Source organism: Malus sylvestris, chromosome 3, assembly GCF_916048215.2.
Source record: "Malus sylvestris chromosome 3, drMalSylv7.2, whole genome shotgun sequence".
Lineage (NCBI taxonomy): Eukaryota > Viridiplantae > Streptophyta > Magnoliopsida > Rosales > Rosaceae > Malus > Malus sylvestris.
In genome coordinates, this window is record NC_062262.1 from 17,010,767 (window position 1) to 17,029,442 (window position 18,676).

At 41.9% G+C, this 18,676-nt stretch overlaps 1 protein-coding gene across 1 annotated transcript; it reads left to right on the forward strand.

Annotated features, from left to right (window-relative positions):
• Window positions 1-236: 236 nt before the first annotated feature.
• LOC126614830 (probable CCR4-associated factor 1 homolog 11) lies at window positions 237-1,355 on the forward strand. The gene has a single exon (XM_050282501.1). The coding sequence runs from the start codon at window positions 368-370 to the stop codon at window positions 1,217-1,219; it is 852 nt and encodes a 283-aa protein (XP_050138458.1). The 5' UTR covers window positions 237-367; the 3' UTR covers window positions 1,220-1,355.
• The last annotated feature ends 17,321 nt before the right edge of the window (window positions 1,356-18,676 follow it).

Below are 18,676 nucleotides of genomic sequence, written 5' to 3' on the forward strand. Positions count from 1 at the left end.
AAAAAACAATGAAAATGTAAAATATTGATCTGGTTTAACAGTGACAGAAAGTTATGAGATGAGAGTGGGCAACAATCCAAGTCCCTGTTTCACCCCTTACTCCTACCCCACCCCGTTATTCAATATTATTATTTATTAATTTATTATTCAAACTCCACTTACACGCCCTCCACCCCTCTTTCATCCAATTTCCCAGCACCATCTTCCTCCCTCTCCTCTCTCTCTCTTCCCTTTATAAAACTCACCTCATCACTCTCAGCCTTCTCAAACCTTCTCAAACCTTCTCAGCTCCTCCTCTCTCAGCTCCGCCAACAAAATAAAATTATAAAAATAAAAACCATCTTCTCTCCAGTTATTTTTCTCCGACATGTACGGCGACCAAGATCCGACGACTCCGATCCAAAAACCCATCGTGATCCGTGAAGTCTGGGCCCACAATCTGGAATCCGAATTCGAGCTCATCCAAAACGTCATCGACGCCTACCCTTTCATCTCCATGGACACCGAGTTTCCCGGCGTCGTCTTCCGGCCCCCCGTCGACCCTACCAGTCCCTACTCCCGCCAGACCCTCCGGCCCTCCGATCACTACAGGATTCTCAAATCCAACGTCGACGCCCTCAGCCTCATCCAGGTAGGACTCACCCTCTCCGACTCCCGCGGTAATCTCCCCGACCTCGGCTCCCCCACGCGCTTCATCTGGGAGTTCAACTTCAACGACTTCGACGTCGCGCGTGACCCCCACGCTCCAGACTCCATCGAACTCCTCCGCCGCCAGGGCATCGACTTCGACCGCAACCGCTCCCACGGCGTCGACTCCTCGCGCTTTGCGGAGCTGATGATGTCGTCGGGACTCGTCTGCAACGACTCGGTGAGTTGGGTCACGTTTCACAGCGCCTACGACTTCGGGTACCTGGTGAAGATTCTCACGCGCCGGGACTTGCCCAGTGGCTTGAACGAATTTCTGAAAATTCTGAGGGTCTTTTTCGGAAATAGGGTTTATGACGTCAAGCACATGATGCGATTTTGCAAAAGCTTGTACGGCGGGTTGGACCGGGTTGCTAGAACCTTAGAGGTGGACCGGGCGGTCGGGAAGTGCCACCAGGCCGGTTCAGATAGTTTGTTGACATGGCATGCGTTCCAGAAGATGAGGGACGTGTACTTTGTGCATGGCGGGCCCGAGCAACACGCTGGAGTATTGTATGGATTGGAAGTGTTTTAATTAAAATTTGGACAAAAAACAAAAGGAGTATTTTAGTTACTGTGAAGGGGAAAAGAAATCATAGTTGTGTAAATTCTATTTATTGCCTGCCTAATTGGGGCAATTTGTTTAATAAGATAAAAAAATTCTTTTTTAATTCAGGAAACTTGCTAATGATCGTAGCATTTTCAGTGGGAGATGCATAATGTGGTAAAATTTTCGTTTTCCTCATAAAATAAAGAGTAAATTACATAGTAGCCCCTCAGGTTTGAGTTTTATTGCAATCTCATATAACATCTTTAAAACATTTCACTTTCATACCTCAAGTACTATTTTATTTCAATTTCATACAACCGTTAGATTTTCCATCCATGGATCTGTTAAATGCTGACGTGGCTGCCACATATATGACACGTGGCTGCCAAATGTCTGCCACGTGGCAAATAAAATAATTTTTTAATTTTTTTTAAAAAAACCTGAAATTGGAAGAATAAAAAAAAAATGGTCCGAACCCAGAAGAAGAAGAAAGAGAAAGAGAAGAAGAAGAAGAAAGAGGAGGGAGGAGAAAGAAGAAGAAGAAGAAGAAAAAAAAAAGAAAAAAGAAAGGGGTCCGAACCCAGAAGAAGGAGGAAGAAGAAGAAGAAAAAAAAAAAAAAAAAAAAATAGAGACCAAACCCAGAAAAATGAGGAAGAAGAAGAAGAGAAGAAGAAAGAGGAGGATGAGGGAGAAGAAGAAGAAGAAGAAGAAGAAGAAAAAAAAAAAAAAAAAAAAAAAGGTCCGAACCCAGAAGAAGAAGAAGAAGAAAGAGAGAAAAAAAAAAAGTGGCAGATATGTTTTTTTTAAAAAAAAAATTAAAAAATTATTTTATTTGCCACGTGGCAGACATTTGGCAGCCACGTGTCATATATATGGCAGCCACGTCAGCATTTAACAGATCCATGGATGGAAAATCTAACGGTTGTATGAAATTGAAATAAAATAGTACTTGAAGTATGAAAGTAAAATGTTTTAAAGATGTTGTATGAGATTGCAATAGAGCTCAAACCTGAGGGGCTACTATGTAATTTACCTAAAATAAAACAAAACGAAAACAAGCCTTATTTCAGTAATTGGGTTTGATTATATGAATTCTAGTACATTATTGTGTTTGTGTTGACCTTAAAACTACTTATCTTACGTGGCTCTTGACCTTAAAAACTACCAAGTTTATGTGGAGCGCATGCCGCGTAATTAATAAGCTAACTATGTCCTTCGGCTGTGTGCGGGGTGTGCTAACTCAGTCGAGTTCGGCCGGGAGTAAAATAAGTTGATGTGGCGTTGAGTGCGTTGCTGACTTCTTGATCTTGAGACTGCGGCTGAGAAAGGAACACATCTCGGCAAGGCTGCTAGTTTTGCGAAATTCAATTTCAAATTCAGCTTTCAATATGCCGAATGTAATAACCTAGTAACACCTCACTTCCCTGACAAGGCTGATGAGATGACCTCTACTAATAAGGACTCGGAAATCCTTGTTGACCGAGACTTGGATATATAACCAGTCGGTCTCAAAGCAATGTTGTCTATCCAAATTGAAGGTGCTCTTCAGTCGGTTGATTCTACGGCTCCAATGTTGTCTATCCAAACTGAAGATGTCGCCGGTTGTCTTCACAGTGCTGTCTATCCAAACTGAAGATGTGTTGGCGAGAAGAAAGGGGGAGAGGAAAAAATCTCAAGGTTGTTGAGAAGTTTTGCGCATGTTAATTTGTGTGTTAATTTGGAAAGGTCTTTAAATGTCATTTGCTGCTTTGTATTTATAGGAGGAAATGTCATTCAGCACGGCTTGATGCTTGTGCAAAATTTAATTTCAATCCAAACTCGTGAATTGATCTATGAACCTTATCTTTTGCATGCCTCAACAGAAACCAAGCCCTCAAACTTTGCTTCCTATTCCAACTAGAAATTCTCCTTTTCCACCACGTTGGTCCATGTGCAACCACACATGCATAATAAACTCCAATATAATTCCATCCTTTATTTTATCAAACCCATACCTGCATAAAGAGTCAAAATCTCCTACTGATGCATTCCATGCTGCAAGAATCAAAAGGCATATTCCATTTGTATTCATGTGATAATCATCCCATCCTACTTCATCATCTGAGCCTTAATGCACATCCATGATCCCATATTCCATCATCATTCAAATCAACTGGGGAAGTAGACAACACTAAGTTGAAATAAATCAATATATTACTGAAAGATAAATATTATGATTAAAACACAATATTATCCCTCAATAATAATTAAAATTATCTCAACCACTTTGTTGTCTAACGGTCTAGAACTATGCTCACTTCACGACCTTGATTACTCGGGGCGATGGTGTAATTTTGCGTCTAAACATTGCCTCCCAGTTTCCTTGAACTTTGGCTAGTGAATAGAATGGTTAAGGAAATTAGGCTTCTCCAGCTGACCACTATATACATCGACACCAAGAAATATATCAAAACGGAGTCACTGCCGAATCCTCAACTGACCACTAAGTACTGATTTGATACTAAAGTACTTTTATAAAAAAACTGAGCTCAAAAAGATGTTGGTAAACACTTAAAAACAGCTTATTTTCACAGTTTTGGGTGAAAAAAAAAGCTGAAAACGTGAAGCAGCAAAAATGAGCTTATTCTCACAGCACAGCAGAAACAGTTTTTTTTTCAAAGCACAGCAAATCCAAACCAGCCCTAAATACATCGGCACCAAGATATATATCGAATTGGAATCACTGCTGAATCCTCTGTGCAACATTCTACAATTGAAATGATTAAATCGCATAACCCCATAAGAATAACTTCGGTATTGTCATAATATGTATGGTGAAATGCAAAATTCTTGAGCTAAGAATTACTTCAGTAGCCAACAATGTGTACCAAGTCTTTAGTATGTTGACAAATTCATAAAGAAGAAGACTTTGGAGAAAGTCTTGGGCGAATCATCATATCACCGAATGTAATGCAATAAGATATTGAATGTGAATATGGTCTTGCGCTTGATTCGAGGAGACCGAACCCCACCGAACGAAACCTCCAACGTCTTTTGTGTGAGGAACCCATTCGGTGAAAATGAGATCAAATGATAAAGATGTCTCAACAGCTCAAGATCAACACCACGAACAACATATACTGAAATCCAAGACCATAATACACATGACCTTTCTCTAGTTCACTCCAACGAATCATGCATGCTCTTCCGTCCCTTGACCTCCACGGACCATATTGGTTTTTCTGAACTGGAAAGCAGCACGCCTGTTAGGCCGCCATTTTTATTTTGTTGAACTAGAATGCTGCCGAATGGGTCGATACCACCGAACTTGGCTCATAATGCAATCAAATTTAGAGATGAATTGATGCATCAAGCAACAAATGCTGGGTCATCGTTGGAAACTATCGCTTAGTTGTCCTCTTAGCTCGGCGCTATGCGTTTTCTGTATGGCGAGCGCATCTCTTTTCTCCTTATTGCGGATCAGAATAATTCCAGAAATTCCGACTATGATTACAGCTTTGAATTGCCGACTATTGCAATGAGACCTTCTTCACCGCCGAGCTCGGCTTACCATGTGGTTGAACTCGATAACAAATTAACGCCGCCAAGTCCACTCATACTATTAAGAAGAAACACTGACCAAAAGGCGAAGCAAAACAATAGACCAACGGCCGAAAATCTTCGAGTGACTGCAAAAACATATGGCCAAGGAAAAACAGCAAAATCATCACCGAATAACAATCATTCGACAGAAAACCTCTCTGCCTTTCTCTTGACCAACAAATCCCGCAGCTTCTGGAGTTTTAAGGGGCAAATTCCAAATGCTTGAGAGGCTGTTGACCCTAAAAACTACCAAGCCTACGTGGCGCGCAAGCCGAGTAATCTATAAGCTAACTACGTCCTTCGGTTGAATGCGGGGTGTGCCAACTCGTCGGCCGAGCTCAGCCGAGGAGTAAAATTTGTTGATGTTGCGTTGGGTGCGCGGCTGACTTCTGCATCTTGCGATTGCGACCGATGAAGGAACACGTTTCGGCCTCTTGGGTTCTCGAACCTAAAGACAAGGCTATTATTCTTACGAAGTTCACGAATCGTCGTCGTTGGATTCAGTCATAGTGATGGTATTCGTCAGAGTAAACTCATGCCGAATCGGCACTAAAGTGTAAAGGCACAAATACTCAAAGCAGATATAAGTTTTAATAGTGAACGTGGTTCGACCGTCTGAATGCCGAACTCTAAATCCCACTTGAGAGTATCCAATCATAAAATAACTCGGCATGCAATGCACCGAGCTCAGTAAGCTATAACACCTCACTTCGCCGAGAAGGCTAATGAGATGACCTCGATCAATAAGGATTCAGAAATCCTTCTCGACCGAGACTTAGATAGGTAACCAACTGTCCTCGCCGCAATGCTGTTGATGCCAACGGAAGATGATGCGAGGTCGGCTGATTCTACGGCAACAGAGTTATCTATGTCGACTGAAGATATCACTGGTTGCTTTCACAGTGTTGTTGATGCCAACGGAAGATGTGTCAGCGAAAAGAGAAAATAAAAAATCTCAAAGTTATTGAGAGAGTTTGCGCAGGGCAGTTGTGTGTTGAATTGGAAAGGGTTGAACAATGCACAGGCTCTCCTATTTATAGCGTCAAATACTTCCTAAGCAAAGTTAATCCGAGTAGTTAAACCCTACTCGGATTAGGACTCATTCTTCTAATCAAACACCATCTTGAATACTCCTACTCCCATCAGGATTTTGGACCTAGCCTTTCTATCAGGCCGTATTCAAAATGCGTCTCGACCTCTTCATCTCACCGGGACTCCTTATCACATCAGGATTTCTGTTAGACGCAGAATTTCCCATGCCTCTTCCTTATCCAGGCCGCGCCTTTTCCCAATGGGGTTTGACCGACTCTAATTAAATGGCCTATGAACAAGACGACCCCTAACAATAAATCCTTCCGGGCCGAGAATGATTCCACACTTGGCCCAAACCAATATTTTGGGCTTAAACATTGCCCCCTCGCTTCTGAGGTCTTTGACCTACATTCTTTGTTTGAGCTCCGACCTTGAAGAAGCGAAACTAATACTCAGAATCCAAATACTCTATTTCCAAGGCGCATTTATGGAGCACGATTTGCACGATCTCGATCCTGCTGGCCAATCCACCACGTGGCATCCTTTAACACGGCTAACCCCTAATAGTGACGTTTAAAGCGTGCGGCTCACTGAACCGTCTTACCATCATGACCTTGTTGCTGAAACAACCATGCCACCTTGATCCGCGAACCATTCAACATCGTGCAGACGCCAAAATGTTTTTCACCATAAATCTCGCCGCCACACGCAATCATGCGCCCCCTAAAACACGAAACCCTCGATCTTCTCAACTTGATTCTCTGAATGTTCGTAACGATTGTCCTTCCTTCCACAATTCTATAAATACCGAAATTCCTTCATTTATACTTTACGCTTTCAAATTCTCTAAAATTTCTTGCCATTGCTCTCCAGTGAATCCCTTTTTTCCAGATCTTCGTCTTCAAATTCCCAACCCAGAAAAATCCTCTCGCGTCGCATCTTCAACCCACTTATAATGGCCTCCTTCATCTCCAAGCTTTCCAAGCAATGTGACCAATGCCAGAAAATTATTGATCGAAGTTCGATCAAAACCATACGTTTTGAAAATGACATGAGCACCCCTCATCAAATCCTTGGTCCTCTCTTCAAAGCGGCGGTACCACCAACCATAACTGGACTTCTCAAGGAGCACTGCTTATCACCCTTACTGCAAGGGTTTAAATGGTCGAAGTGGGACCTGGCAAGGCCTCAAGGTTCATGGCCCTCGACCACTACAGCCTGGGTAGCTTGGGTTGTACGAATGGAAAAACTCTTCGGCGAACAATGGAAAGCCCTAGGCATCTACGACGCCATTCACCTCTCATCCATGGAAGTCGTCCTGGACAAGGAACTTCTCCTAGCAGCCTTATGTTTTTGGTGTTCGGCCACCAACACCAGGGTCCTCCCTCTCGGCCCCATTGGTCCCACCATTCTTGACATTACTGCTATATTGGGGACTTCCCTGACTGGAATCCCAATCAACGCCTCCCTCTCTGGGTACCCGTCGAACCTTGACCTGAAGGTGCTTTTCGACAAACGGGCCTTTGAGACGCTGAGCGGTGAAGGCCAAGCACCCTCGAAAGAAGAGGTTCACAAACTTCATAAGAACTTCTTCAACTATAACACCCTCTATCTCCATTTTACCGGCCGAGGAGCAGAGGCTCTGCGAGAAGGGGAACACGAGGCTTTCCTCTTCTATTGGTACAACAAATTTATCTGTTGTACCAAATCCAACAAGTGTCTGGTCGAGAACATGCTAGTGGCCGAAGCCCTAGCTAGCGGTCACACTCTAGGACTCAGCCTGGCCATTCTTACTCATCTCCTACGCTGCTTGGTCGGACGACCCTAGATAAGATCGACCTGCACCAGAATGGTCCCCTCTGAGTCTTCCAACTCTGGCTACAGGTCTACTTCACCCCTATTCGGCCAACGATTGCTGATTTCTCACATACGGAAGCGCTTAGCCCTCAGCTGGCTTCTCGGCCAACACCTCCTCACCAAGCTGAAGAGGTGTTCAGATACTTTTTTACTCTCGACGATCTTTCTAACAACGAGCTCCTGATCTATCGTCGTTGAGAATACCCTTCGTCGATCAGGCTTCCTACATCAGCATGGGGCGTGGATGAAGACGCTGACCTTCGTCAATCTTGGGGGTCTTTCGTGCTTACCCGTGACCTATCTCTCGGCTGTGATGGTCGCCGAACAGGTTGGGAAGTGTATCATCCCAACTTCCTCGCTCGGCAGCTTGGCTACCTCCAAGGTTGCCCGGTCCCCCTTCTCTCCTCATGATCCATCCTAAGCCACGGACGCGAACCTGGTTATTCAGAGAAGGAGTGCAATGACGCCAAAAAGGAGTTTTAGGAGCGATGCCAAAAACTCCACTTTCGACCAGTCACTCCAGAATCTCTTAGCACCGATACCTTCGACGATTGGTGGGAAAAATACACTCATAGCTTCTTCAGCGCACCGATCGAAGATGTCATTAACAAGATCTTCGGTGATCGTCCCCACAAGGCTCCTGCTCCCCAACCTAAAGAGGCTACCCATGGTATATAGCTTCCTTTATATATTTAGATATATATATCCTTATTGTTATTGACTTGGCTTTCAATTCTCAAGCAACCGAGCGTCGAAAAAGGTAGAAGTGGTGGTTGCAATTGCAGCCAAGAAAAAGGCAATCCACTCTTCCAAGCCTAGCAAACGACCCCAACAGGAGACTAAGACGGCCACCGCAGTCCCTCGTCCTACAAAACGTGTTAAGGAATTGGCAAACAAAGGGCAACAAGAAATTCATGTCATCTCTAGCCAAACAACGGGAACAGCCACTCCCGATGCTTCTTCTTCCACCCCAGCCGTATGCATCACGACGGTCGTTCAGCCGGCTCCGACAGGTTAGGCGCCCAAAGCTCGTCTTAACCCTCCAGTCGTGACCAGGCCAATGACTGCTCAACTGGTCGAGCCAGCGACTCCTCCTCCACCGGCCGAACCAACCACTTCTCTACTGGTCGAGAAAATGACAGCTTTGGAGCCAATCGTTGCCCCTGTCTTGGAGAAAATGACTTCGGTGGCGAAGAAAACACCCTCCAAGATTCTAAGACAATCAGCGATCATCTTGGAGGTATAATTGTGTGGTTGGTAATTTTCTTTTTCAATTGATTTTAGAATTTTTAACAAACTTTATTCCAGGATGACGAGAGTGACGAAATTTCGCTGGAAAGTCATCTTCGACCAACCAATCCACTTCCTGCGGTCGAAACGTTCGGCCAGGTTGATCCCTTTGCGGTCGATCGTGGAAAGGGTCTTTCCATTGAAACTGAAGCAACGGCAAAGATGCCAATTCATCCACAGGATCAAAACCTAGGCATCCCTCCCTAGGAAGCCACTTCTGCCTACGTAAGCACCCTTGTTATTGTTCTCTTAATCACTCTCCTGCTTAAGAATTCTAAACCAAAAAAATATTAAATGTCAGGTGCACGCGTTTTCATTTCACCGAAAATTTTATGCGCCGATGGGCATTATCTATATCTCTTGGCCATCTCAGTGGCCGTCAAATGTAGATAACCTTCATCGGCGGCGTGAATTGAGAAGTAGCTTAAAACATTGGGCTCGGCCATTGAGCTTTCTGGGTTCGAGCAACGAACCAGCAGACATGGCCGAAGTCTCTTCTCGGCAGGTCTATCATTTCCCCCTTCTTATTTTCTGAAGATTTGGCTTATTCTGACGACTCCTTTTCATGCAGCCTTCATGGGAAGTCGAATTTGACGCCCTTCTCTCGACCACTTCGGGGGCGGCTGGCCCTTCAGCGACCACAGCCGGGCCTTCCTCGACAGCCGAATGCAACGTGCTTGTTAAGCTAAAAGAACTATTTTCTCTTTCAGCTTCACAAATTCTTGAATGCAAGGGTCTCGACTTCGTGAGTGAGTGTCTTAATGATCTCGCCATTGAAGGTCTCTTGACTACTGAAGCCATCACTCAAGCGTCTTCTACCCTGGAGTGAACCCGAGAGTTTTTTGCCATTTTTGAAAAAAGCTCTCCACGCTGAAGTTGTCCTGAAGGCTGCGACTACTGCTCGAGACGCCATTCGCCTGAAAATTGAAGCCTTGAAGTCGAAGAAAGAGAAATTGGTCGACAACGACCGCCAAATTACCGAACTCCAAACTCAAAGGTTGGTAATTGCTTCTGATCTTGCGAAAGACTTTGAGTCGGGCGGTAAATCTTGTTTAATCGACTACGCGGCTAAAGTCAAGGAAGTCGAGCATCTAAAGATGGACAAGCAGAATCGTCAAGCCGAAGTCATAATGGGCGAAGTGAGATGGCTGGAGCTAAAAGCTATTCTTGAAACTCTTCTCCCTTCTTCACCCTGAATTTATTTGAATGTAACCTGATCGACTTACTCAATATGTGTATTCTTCTATCAATCTAATGAAATGAATTTCTATTCCCGCATTTCCCATGTGACCGGATAGTACTTCTTTAAAAACTTCCCATTGATTGGTAATCTATGAACTAAACCGGTCCGGTCTCTAAAATGATATGCGCCTTTACCGAGAACCTTATGTATGATGAATGGCCCTTCCCAATTTGGGGACCATTTGCTGAACCTGGGCTTTTAATTCCTACAGGCAACACCGTTTGCCAAACTAATTCTCTTTCGCCAAATGTTTTTTGTCTAACCTTTTGATTATAGGCTCGCTCGGCAATTTGTTTCTGTGCCACCAACAGGTTATAAGCGTTAAGTCGCGCTTCTTCTAAATTCTTCTAACTCCTATCTTATGGACTGATTATATTCAGCACTGCACATACTACTTTGTTCAATCATTCGCAACGAATTTATGCTTAACTCGACTGGTAACATTGCATCGTGTCCGTAGGTTAGTGCATACGGGGTTGTCCTGGTCGCCGATCGGAGTGATGTTCGATATGCCCATAAAGCCTCATTCAACTTTAAGTGCCACATGCCAGGCCTTTCCTATATTATTTTCTTGAGAATACCGATCAACACTTTGTTACTCGCATTGGCTTGTCCATTTGCTTGTGGGTAATACGGTGTAGACTGTTCAAGCTGAATTTTCAAACTTGCCGTATATTCTTTAAACCTCTCGGCTGTAAAAATTATGCCATTTTCAGTTATGATCATTTTTGGTAAGCCGAATCTGGTCACGATGTGTTCTTCCACAAAGTCGCAAACATCTTTAAATGTTAACTCGACATACGATTTCGCTTCAACCCACTTAGTAAAGTAGTCGATTGCTACCAGTATCTATGCATGTTTGGCAGCCCAGAAGATGGTGTGATTTTGCCGATTACGTCCATAGCCCATCCTCTAAACGGCCATGGTTTAGTGACTGAGTGTAATGACTCGGTCGAGACCTTTTGTAGAAAACCATGAATCTGACACTGTATGCACCCTCGTGCGAACTCGATACAATCCTTTAATATACTTGGCCAAAAGTAGTCTTGCCGTCGAAGCAGCCATCGCATTTTACGTCCGAACTGATGAGCTCCGCAAATCCCTTCATGGACATCTATGATTGCCTGAGCAACCTCTTGGGGGCCAAGGCATAGCAGTAATAAACCATCCTCACCTTTTCGGTATAACTCGTTTTGATATACGACTTGTTTGTGGCATGAAATCTTGTCTTGCGATCGTGTTTGCCATTGGGGTTGTCAAGATACCGCATAATGGGCCTTCGCCAGTCATCTGGTATTGCCTCAATGGCACAAACATCTATAGGGTCTTATCGGTCTAACAACTTAGGTAAAGACATGACTCTTGTGCGTATCACGTTATCGCGTCGGAGGATTTGCAGGTTAACCAAGGCCGGGTATAACCGTCATAACACGGGTATTTCTCAACCTAGCTTGCCCCCTCAGGAGTTGTGCACCGGAGGCGATTTGAGCCAATTCATCCGCGTCGGTGTTATGAATCCGAGAAATATGTTCAAAGGTAATACCGTCGAAGGATTCGGCCAAATAGCTGGCAACCATGTGGTAAGGTGCCAGGGTATAACTCATGCACCAAAAAGAACCATTAAGTTGGTTAATCACAAGTTTAGAGTCGCCGAAGATGAGGGCACGAGTTGCCCGTAAGTCGTGAAGAATACTAAGACCGATGATAAGGGCTTCGTATTCGGCCTGATTATTTGTGCAATCAAAATCAAGTTTGAGCGAAAAGTACCAACGATCGTGGTATGGGGATTGAATAGAAATTCCAGCACAGCCAAAGATGAAGTACTCGAGCCATCAAAGTACATCGTCCAGTTATTATCGCACGTTTCAACCATGCCGATTTCGATGTCGTTGCCCCCGAAGCTATACGGTGAGGGATGGTGGGCGAGGAAATCAGCTAGTGCTTGACCTTTGACAACTTTCTAGGGCACATATTGCAAGCTGAATTCGAATAGCGCCATTGTCCATTTCCTAATTCGGCCTTTTACTATTAGCCGAGTGAGCATGTAGCGGATGACGTCGGTCTGGGCAATGACTTGGGTGACCGACGGGAGCATGTAATGCCTAAGCTTTGATGCGGTGAAAAATAAAGCGAGGCAAAGCTTCTCGACGGCAGAATAATTGATCTCCGGTTGATTGTGATTTCGACTAAGATAAAAAATGGCTTGTTCCTGGCCGATTTCGTTATCTTGCAAAAGAAGACAACCGATGGATTCTTCGACCGCCAAAATATATAGCTCGAGAGGCTTACCGCGCCGAGGTAGGACAAGGACAAGGACAAGGGGCGTTGTAAGGGAGACCTTGATTTGCGTAAAAGCCACTTGATGCTCGTCACCCTACACAAATTTGTCGGAGTCCTTAAGTTTCAACAACGTAGAAAACGCTTTCATTTTGCCCGCCGAATTTGATATGAATCGATGGAGAAACTTTATCTTACCGAGTAAGGACTGTAGTTGCTTCTTCATCTTCGGTGATAGGGCATTGATGATTGCACGTGCTTTATTTTCATCTACTTCAATCCCGTGGTGATGCACGAGGAAACCTAAAAAATTACCCGCGAACACGCCGAAAGCACATTTGGCAGGGTTCATTTTGAGGTTATGCAGGCGCATGAGGAGGAAAGCCTGTCGCAGATCATCTAGATGAGTTTGCCGGCATTTTGACTTGATTACAATATCGTCAATGTAAACTTCGACGATAGTGCCAATCAAATCATGAAAGATGGTATTCATTGCTCGTTGGTATGTGGCCCCAACGTTCTTAAGGCTGAATGGCATGACAACCCATTCGTATGTGCCGAGTGCCCTCGGGCAGCGAAAGACAGTCTTGTGGACGTTGGCTTCGACAATGAAAATTTGGTTGTATTCGGCATGTCCATCCATAAAAGATAAGATCGCATGATTCGTTGCAGCATCGATTAACAAATCTAAAATCGGCCTCTTTGGGAGTTACCAGATTCAGATTTCTGAAGTCGATACAAATGCGCAAAGCACCATTTTTCTTTAAGACATGAATGATATTTGCCAACCATTCAACGTATCGAGCTGTCCAAATGAACCCGGCCTTTAGAAGTCGAACAAGTTCATCCTTGATTCCGAGTTGCACTTCGGTCGAGAATCGACAAGGTGGTTGACGGAAAAGTTTACATCCCGATTTAATACATAACTCATGCTCAACGAGAGTGCGATCTAGGCCCGGTATCTCATGGTAGCTCCAAGCAAAGCAATCTTTAAACTCCTCGAGCAGAGCACAAAGTCTGGCTTTCATAGATTGGGGAAGCAAAGCACTAATGAATAAAGGCCGAGGGTTATCGGTCGTCCCAACATTAATTTCCTCCAACAAATCCTTGACTTGGGGCCGATTATCTTCGAGGTCGGTCGGGGCGGCTTGAATTTGGTCAAGAGACAAGGCAGGACCATTATCTCATTCGTCGAGAAACTCTATGAGGTTAACGCCTGAATTTGGTTGCTTAGATATAGTATTCTAATGAGCCAGCAGTCGTTCCATAGTAGATGAAATGATGGGTGCTGATGTTAAGAGTGATTTCAACTTGTTGAACGCTTCTAAGCAAGCCTCGTCAAAATTAAATAGTGCATCTTTAGCCAATAAATTGCACAAAGGTCGGCTACTCTTGGAGAAATCCTTGATGAACAGATGATAAAATCTTGCATGTCCCAAGAATGATCTAATACCTTTTACTGAAGTAGGAGGTGGCAACTTTGCAATAACGCCAATCTTGGCTTTATCAACTTCAATGTCTTTGCTAGAAATTGAATGACCCAAAACAATGCTCTGTTTCACCATAAAATGACACTCAGGAACTAATGATAAATTCTTTAAGCATTGATCAAATGAGTCCCTAAACATAGGAAAATCATCCATAAAAACTTCCACAATGTTTTCGACAAAGCCAGAAAAAATATTCATCATACATCGCTGAAATGTAGCTGGTGCGTTGCATAACCCAAATGGCATCCTTTGATAAGCAAACGTCCCGAATGGGCATGTGAAAGTTATCTTCTCCTAATCTTCTGGTGCAATTGGGATATGATCGTACCAGAATAACCATCTAAGAAATAATAGAAAGCCCTACCAGCCAATCTTTCTAACATCTGGTCTGTAAATGGTAACGGGAAATGATCCTTTCTTGTAGCTGCATTTGGTTTCCTATAATCCACACACATACGCCAGCCTATAGTTAAACATGTAGGAACAAGCTCATTGTTGTCATTTTTAATCACTGTGATTCCGGTACGTTTAGTCACAACTTACGTCGGACTTACTCATTGACTATCTGAAATAGGATAAATCATACCAACATCAAGAAATTTTATAACTTCTGTTCTGACAACTTTTTTCATAATTGGATTAAGGCGGTGTTGAACATCCACTGTTGGCTTCACGTCTTTTTCCATTAAAATTTTGTGCATACAAATTGTTGGGCTAATACCTTTGATGTCGGCTGTTGTCCATCCCAAAGCATCTTGATATTTTCTCAAAACACGAAGCAATTTATCTTCCTTTGTAGGAGTTAAATCTGCTACAACAATAACTGACAGCGTTTCTGCAGCCCCTAAACTTACATATTTTAAATGTTCTGGCAAGTGCTTCAACTTTAATTTTGGTGGCTTTTGTCTGGACTACTTAAGAGGTTATTTAGGCTCCCCCAACCTCTCATAAACATTTCTAAACCTTGGCAACTATGTTGGCAACTATATTCAAGAACCCCTTCATCTTCAAAATCTGTCCTAATTTCTCCTTATAAACTAACAACAACTGATCTTAATGTGAATTAGCTTGAAAATTGTCAGCAGAACGTTTCGCTGCCTCAAACAAATTAAATACAATAGATTGATCTTGAACTCGTAATGTTAGTGTTCCAGCTTCCACATCAATTAGAGTCCTAGCTGTAGCCATGAATGGTCTTCCTAAAATTATGGGCGTTTTTAGGTCTTCATCCATGTCTAAAACCACAAAATATGTTGGTAAATAAGGATTGTCAACCTTGATGATGAGATCTTCAATAAAGCCTTTAGGTTAAGTCACTGAACGGTCAGCTAGCTGAAGAATAATTGATGTAGGCTTTAAGTCTCTTTGTCCCAATTGCTGGAAAACATAAAATGACATTAAATTAATACTTGCATCTAAATCAATTAAAGCATTCTTAAAATCTAAATTTCCAATAGTACAAGAAATATTAAAACTCCCCAGGTCTTTTTTCTTAAGTGGCAGTTTGTGTAACAAAACTGCGATGTACTGTTCTGTCAACATAACCTTGTCCAAATCTACAAGCATTTTTTTTGCTGCTGCAAACTTCTTTTAAAAATTTAGTGTAAGGCGGGATTTTCTTGATTGCATCCCGTGATGGAATGTTGATTTGAACCTTGGACAATGTTTGCATAAAATCCTTAAGTTGTTGATCTCTTGCCTTAGGAATTAAAAATTCAGGATATGGTAATGGAGGATTATAAACACACTCAGAAACTTGTTTTGGGATAGTTTCTGCATCAGGCAGATTCTTCAGAAATTTTCACTGCTGGCAGATTTTGTTCAGCGCAATTGTCACGGTTGTCATAACTTTTACCACACCGTAAAGTCCGAACAACATTGCAGTTTTCACGTCCTCTTGGATTAGGCACTGTTTGGCTAGAAAATTTGTCTTTTTCTCTGTCTGAAATCTGGGCAGCTACCATCTATGAATAATTGAGTTGTTGCTGCCAAAACAAGTTGATCATCCAAAGATGGTTTGGATGGAACAAAAAGTTTTTGTATATGCTGGAATGGTTTTATATTATTCTGATTGTCACCCCATTTGAAATTAGGATGATCCCTCCATCCTGGATTGTAATAAGTTGCATATGCAGCATTCCTAGGCCTTTAATAACTGTTGATCATATTAACATGTTGCTCAACTAGCTTCGGGTAAGATTCTTTATGCGGGCAACCCAATATGTCTTGTGTAGCCATGCTGCAGATAGTACAAACTATTGCCACATGTGGCTGTTGCTGGGTAAAATTTGCTATCTATTGTAAAATAATGTCAAACTTTGCATCAATTTTCTTCTCCATTTTTTTCAATTGTGCAAACATATTAGGAGAACTTGCTGATAATTCAAAAATACCCCTTTTATGTGAATGTTTTGTTGCCCATTGCTAAGATTTTGTGGCCATCATATCAAACAGTTTAAATGCCTCTTTTGCATATTTATTTGATAACAAGCCTCCGGCTGATGCATTAACATGGCTTTTAGATGTAGGATTAAGCCCATCAAAGAAAATATTCATTTGCGTATCTGCATCAATATTAGCATGTGGACACTTCATGTACATCTCTGTATATCTTTCCCATGCTTCATGAAACTCTTCGTTCGACTTTTGAGTGAATGTCATAATCTCCCTCTTGTAATTCAATGTCTTGGATGCTGGATAATATTTGTTCAGGAATTTTGTATGTAATGCTATTAGCCGGTAGAGTGAATAACCAAGTTTCCGCCTTATCCTTCAAAGTAAAAAGAAAAGGACGTAACTTAATAGCCTCAGCTGAAAATCCCCTAATCAAAATATTTTTGCAACCAACAATAAATTTTGCAATATGTAAGTTCGCATCCTCATTAGGCAGCACACGAAACGTTGTTAAAATTTCAAGCATGTGGTGCTTGATCTCAAATGCATCATCATCTTCCTAGTCAAGATAGATAGTACAGTTAGGAAAATCATTAGCACAAGCTGCCAATGACTTTCTAAGTGGCCTGCCTTTTGCAGGCAATTGCAACGCCATTGTAATTTTTCTGTCCATAAAACCAACAAACAATTCCTACAGAAATGTGCCTTGCAGTGAACAGTACCAAGCCGAATTAATTTCTCGATGCTATCTGTGCAGTGTGCGTTCTGGTTCTGGATCAAACTATGCAATTTGAGCAGTTCTTGATTTGGTCTAGACCATATACTGTGCAAATTCTGCAGTCAAAATGAAAATAGTAAAATAACTTAATTAAATTTTTTTTTTTTGACAAAAAATAAGAAATTAGGAAAAGTCTAAACAAAAATTATCTAAAATAATCCTCAGCAACGGCGTCAATTTCCTAATAGGATTTTTAATGTCTATGCAAATGGGGTCAAAATCACATGAAATACTTGCAAGAATACAAGGATGTTGTAGTATAGATGCTCATGCAAGGTCATTCTCCTCAATGACTATTTGAATAATTTATGTAGAAACAATTCCTAATTAAATACTTAGAATTAAAATTTGAGAAAAGAGATTCTGAAATTGGGTAATATTAAAAACGAATTTTAATTAAAAACTAATATGACAAAAGAAAAGAGTTTTAAATACCAATTTGCACATGCCACTTTGAAGGTTAGGTTTTCCTAATTTATATTTTACTTGGAACCTCCAATGTGGAGCCAAAAATATTCACTAGGCGACACGTGGACTTTTGGACAAAAGAGGACAAAAATACCCTTTATGCATATCGGGATTCCTACGCGCAAGCAGCGGGAAATTATCTTTCAACCAAGTCAAAAGTGCTCAAAATAGGTAACAATTTAAAGCCTATTTCATCAAATCCCTTCTATAAGGTAATTCCCAAAACCTAATTTATCTTATATGTTTTATAGTCCATTATTTAGCTAATCAATTAGCTAAATAATATATTCCTTTCATGTTTCCTAAAAATTGACTAATTAAGGGATTAATTACCTAATCAATCCCTTAATTATCAAATTGAAACACCCATTCAAACCTAAAAATACTAGAGGGCCGGCTATCCCCATTCAAAACCTAATCCATCACCTTTTTCTACCTTTTTCACCATTTCTTCCTTTTTATTAGCCAATTAAAACCATAACCACCAAAACATTTCCTTTTAGGTTTAATTAGCCAAATAAAACCTAAAATTCCTATTGAATGGCCGGCCACATTTCAAAAAAGTAAACCTACCTAGCCCTATAAATAGGGACCTATTTTCACCAAATGGTAATTCCAATCCTCTTGCAAAAAATGCTAAACACTCTAAACACTTTTTCTCTCTAAAAATTCTAACTTTGGCATCGAAAGTTCTTCGGCCAAAGCCCCCCCCATTCATCGTGGGCGCGTGAGGCTTTTGGCCTTAACCTAAGGTGCTACTTGTTTTGTAGGTGCAAAATCGTCCAAGATCGAAGAGGAGAAAATTTGCATCCACAAATTGGTGCTTTCATTGAGAGTTGAAATCCATACTCGTAGAAGACTCTCGCACAAAAAGGTTTTTTCTTTATTTTCTAGTCCATTTGAATATTTTTCATACGTTCTTATTATTAGAATTTTTTACTTGCAAAGGTTCTTTGATAAAACGTATAAGCAAAATATAATGGCTAGAAATTTAGAAAATTCCACAAGTGAAATTTCTAATAATCAAGAA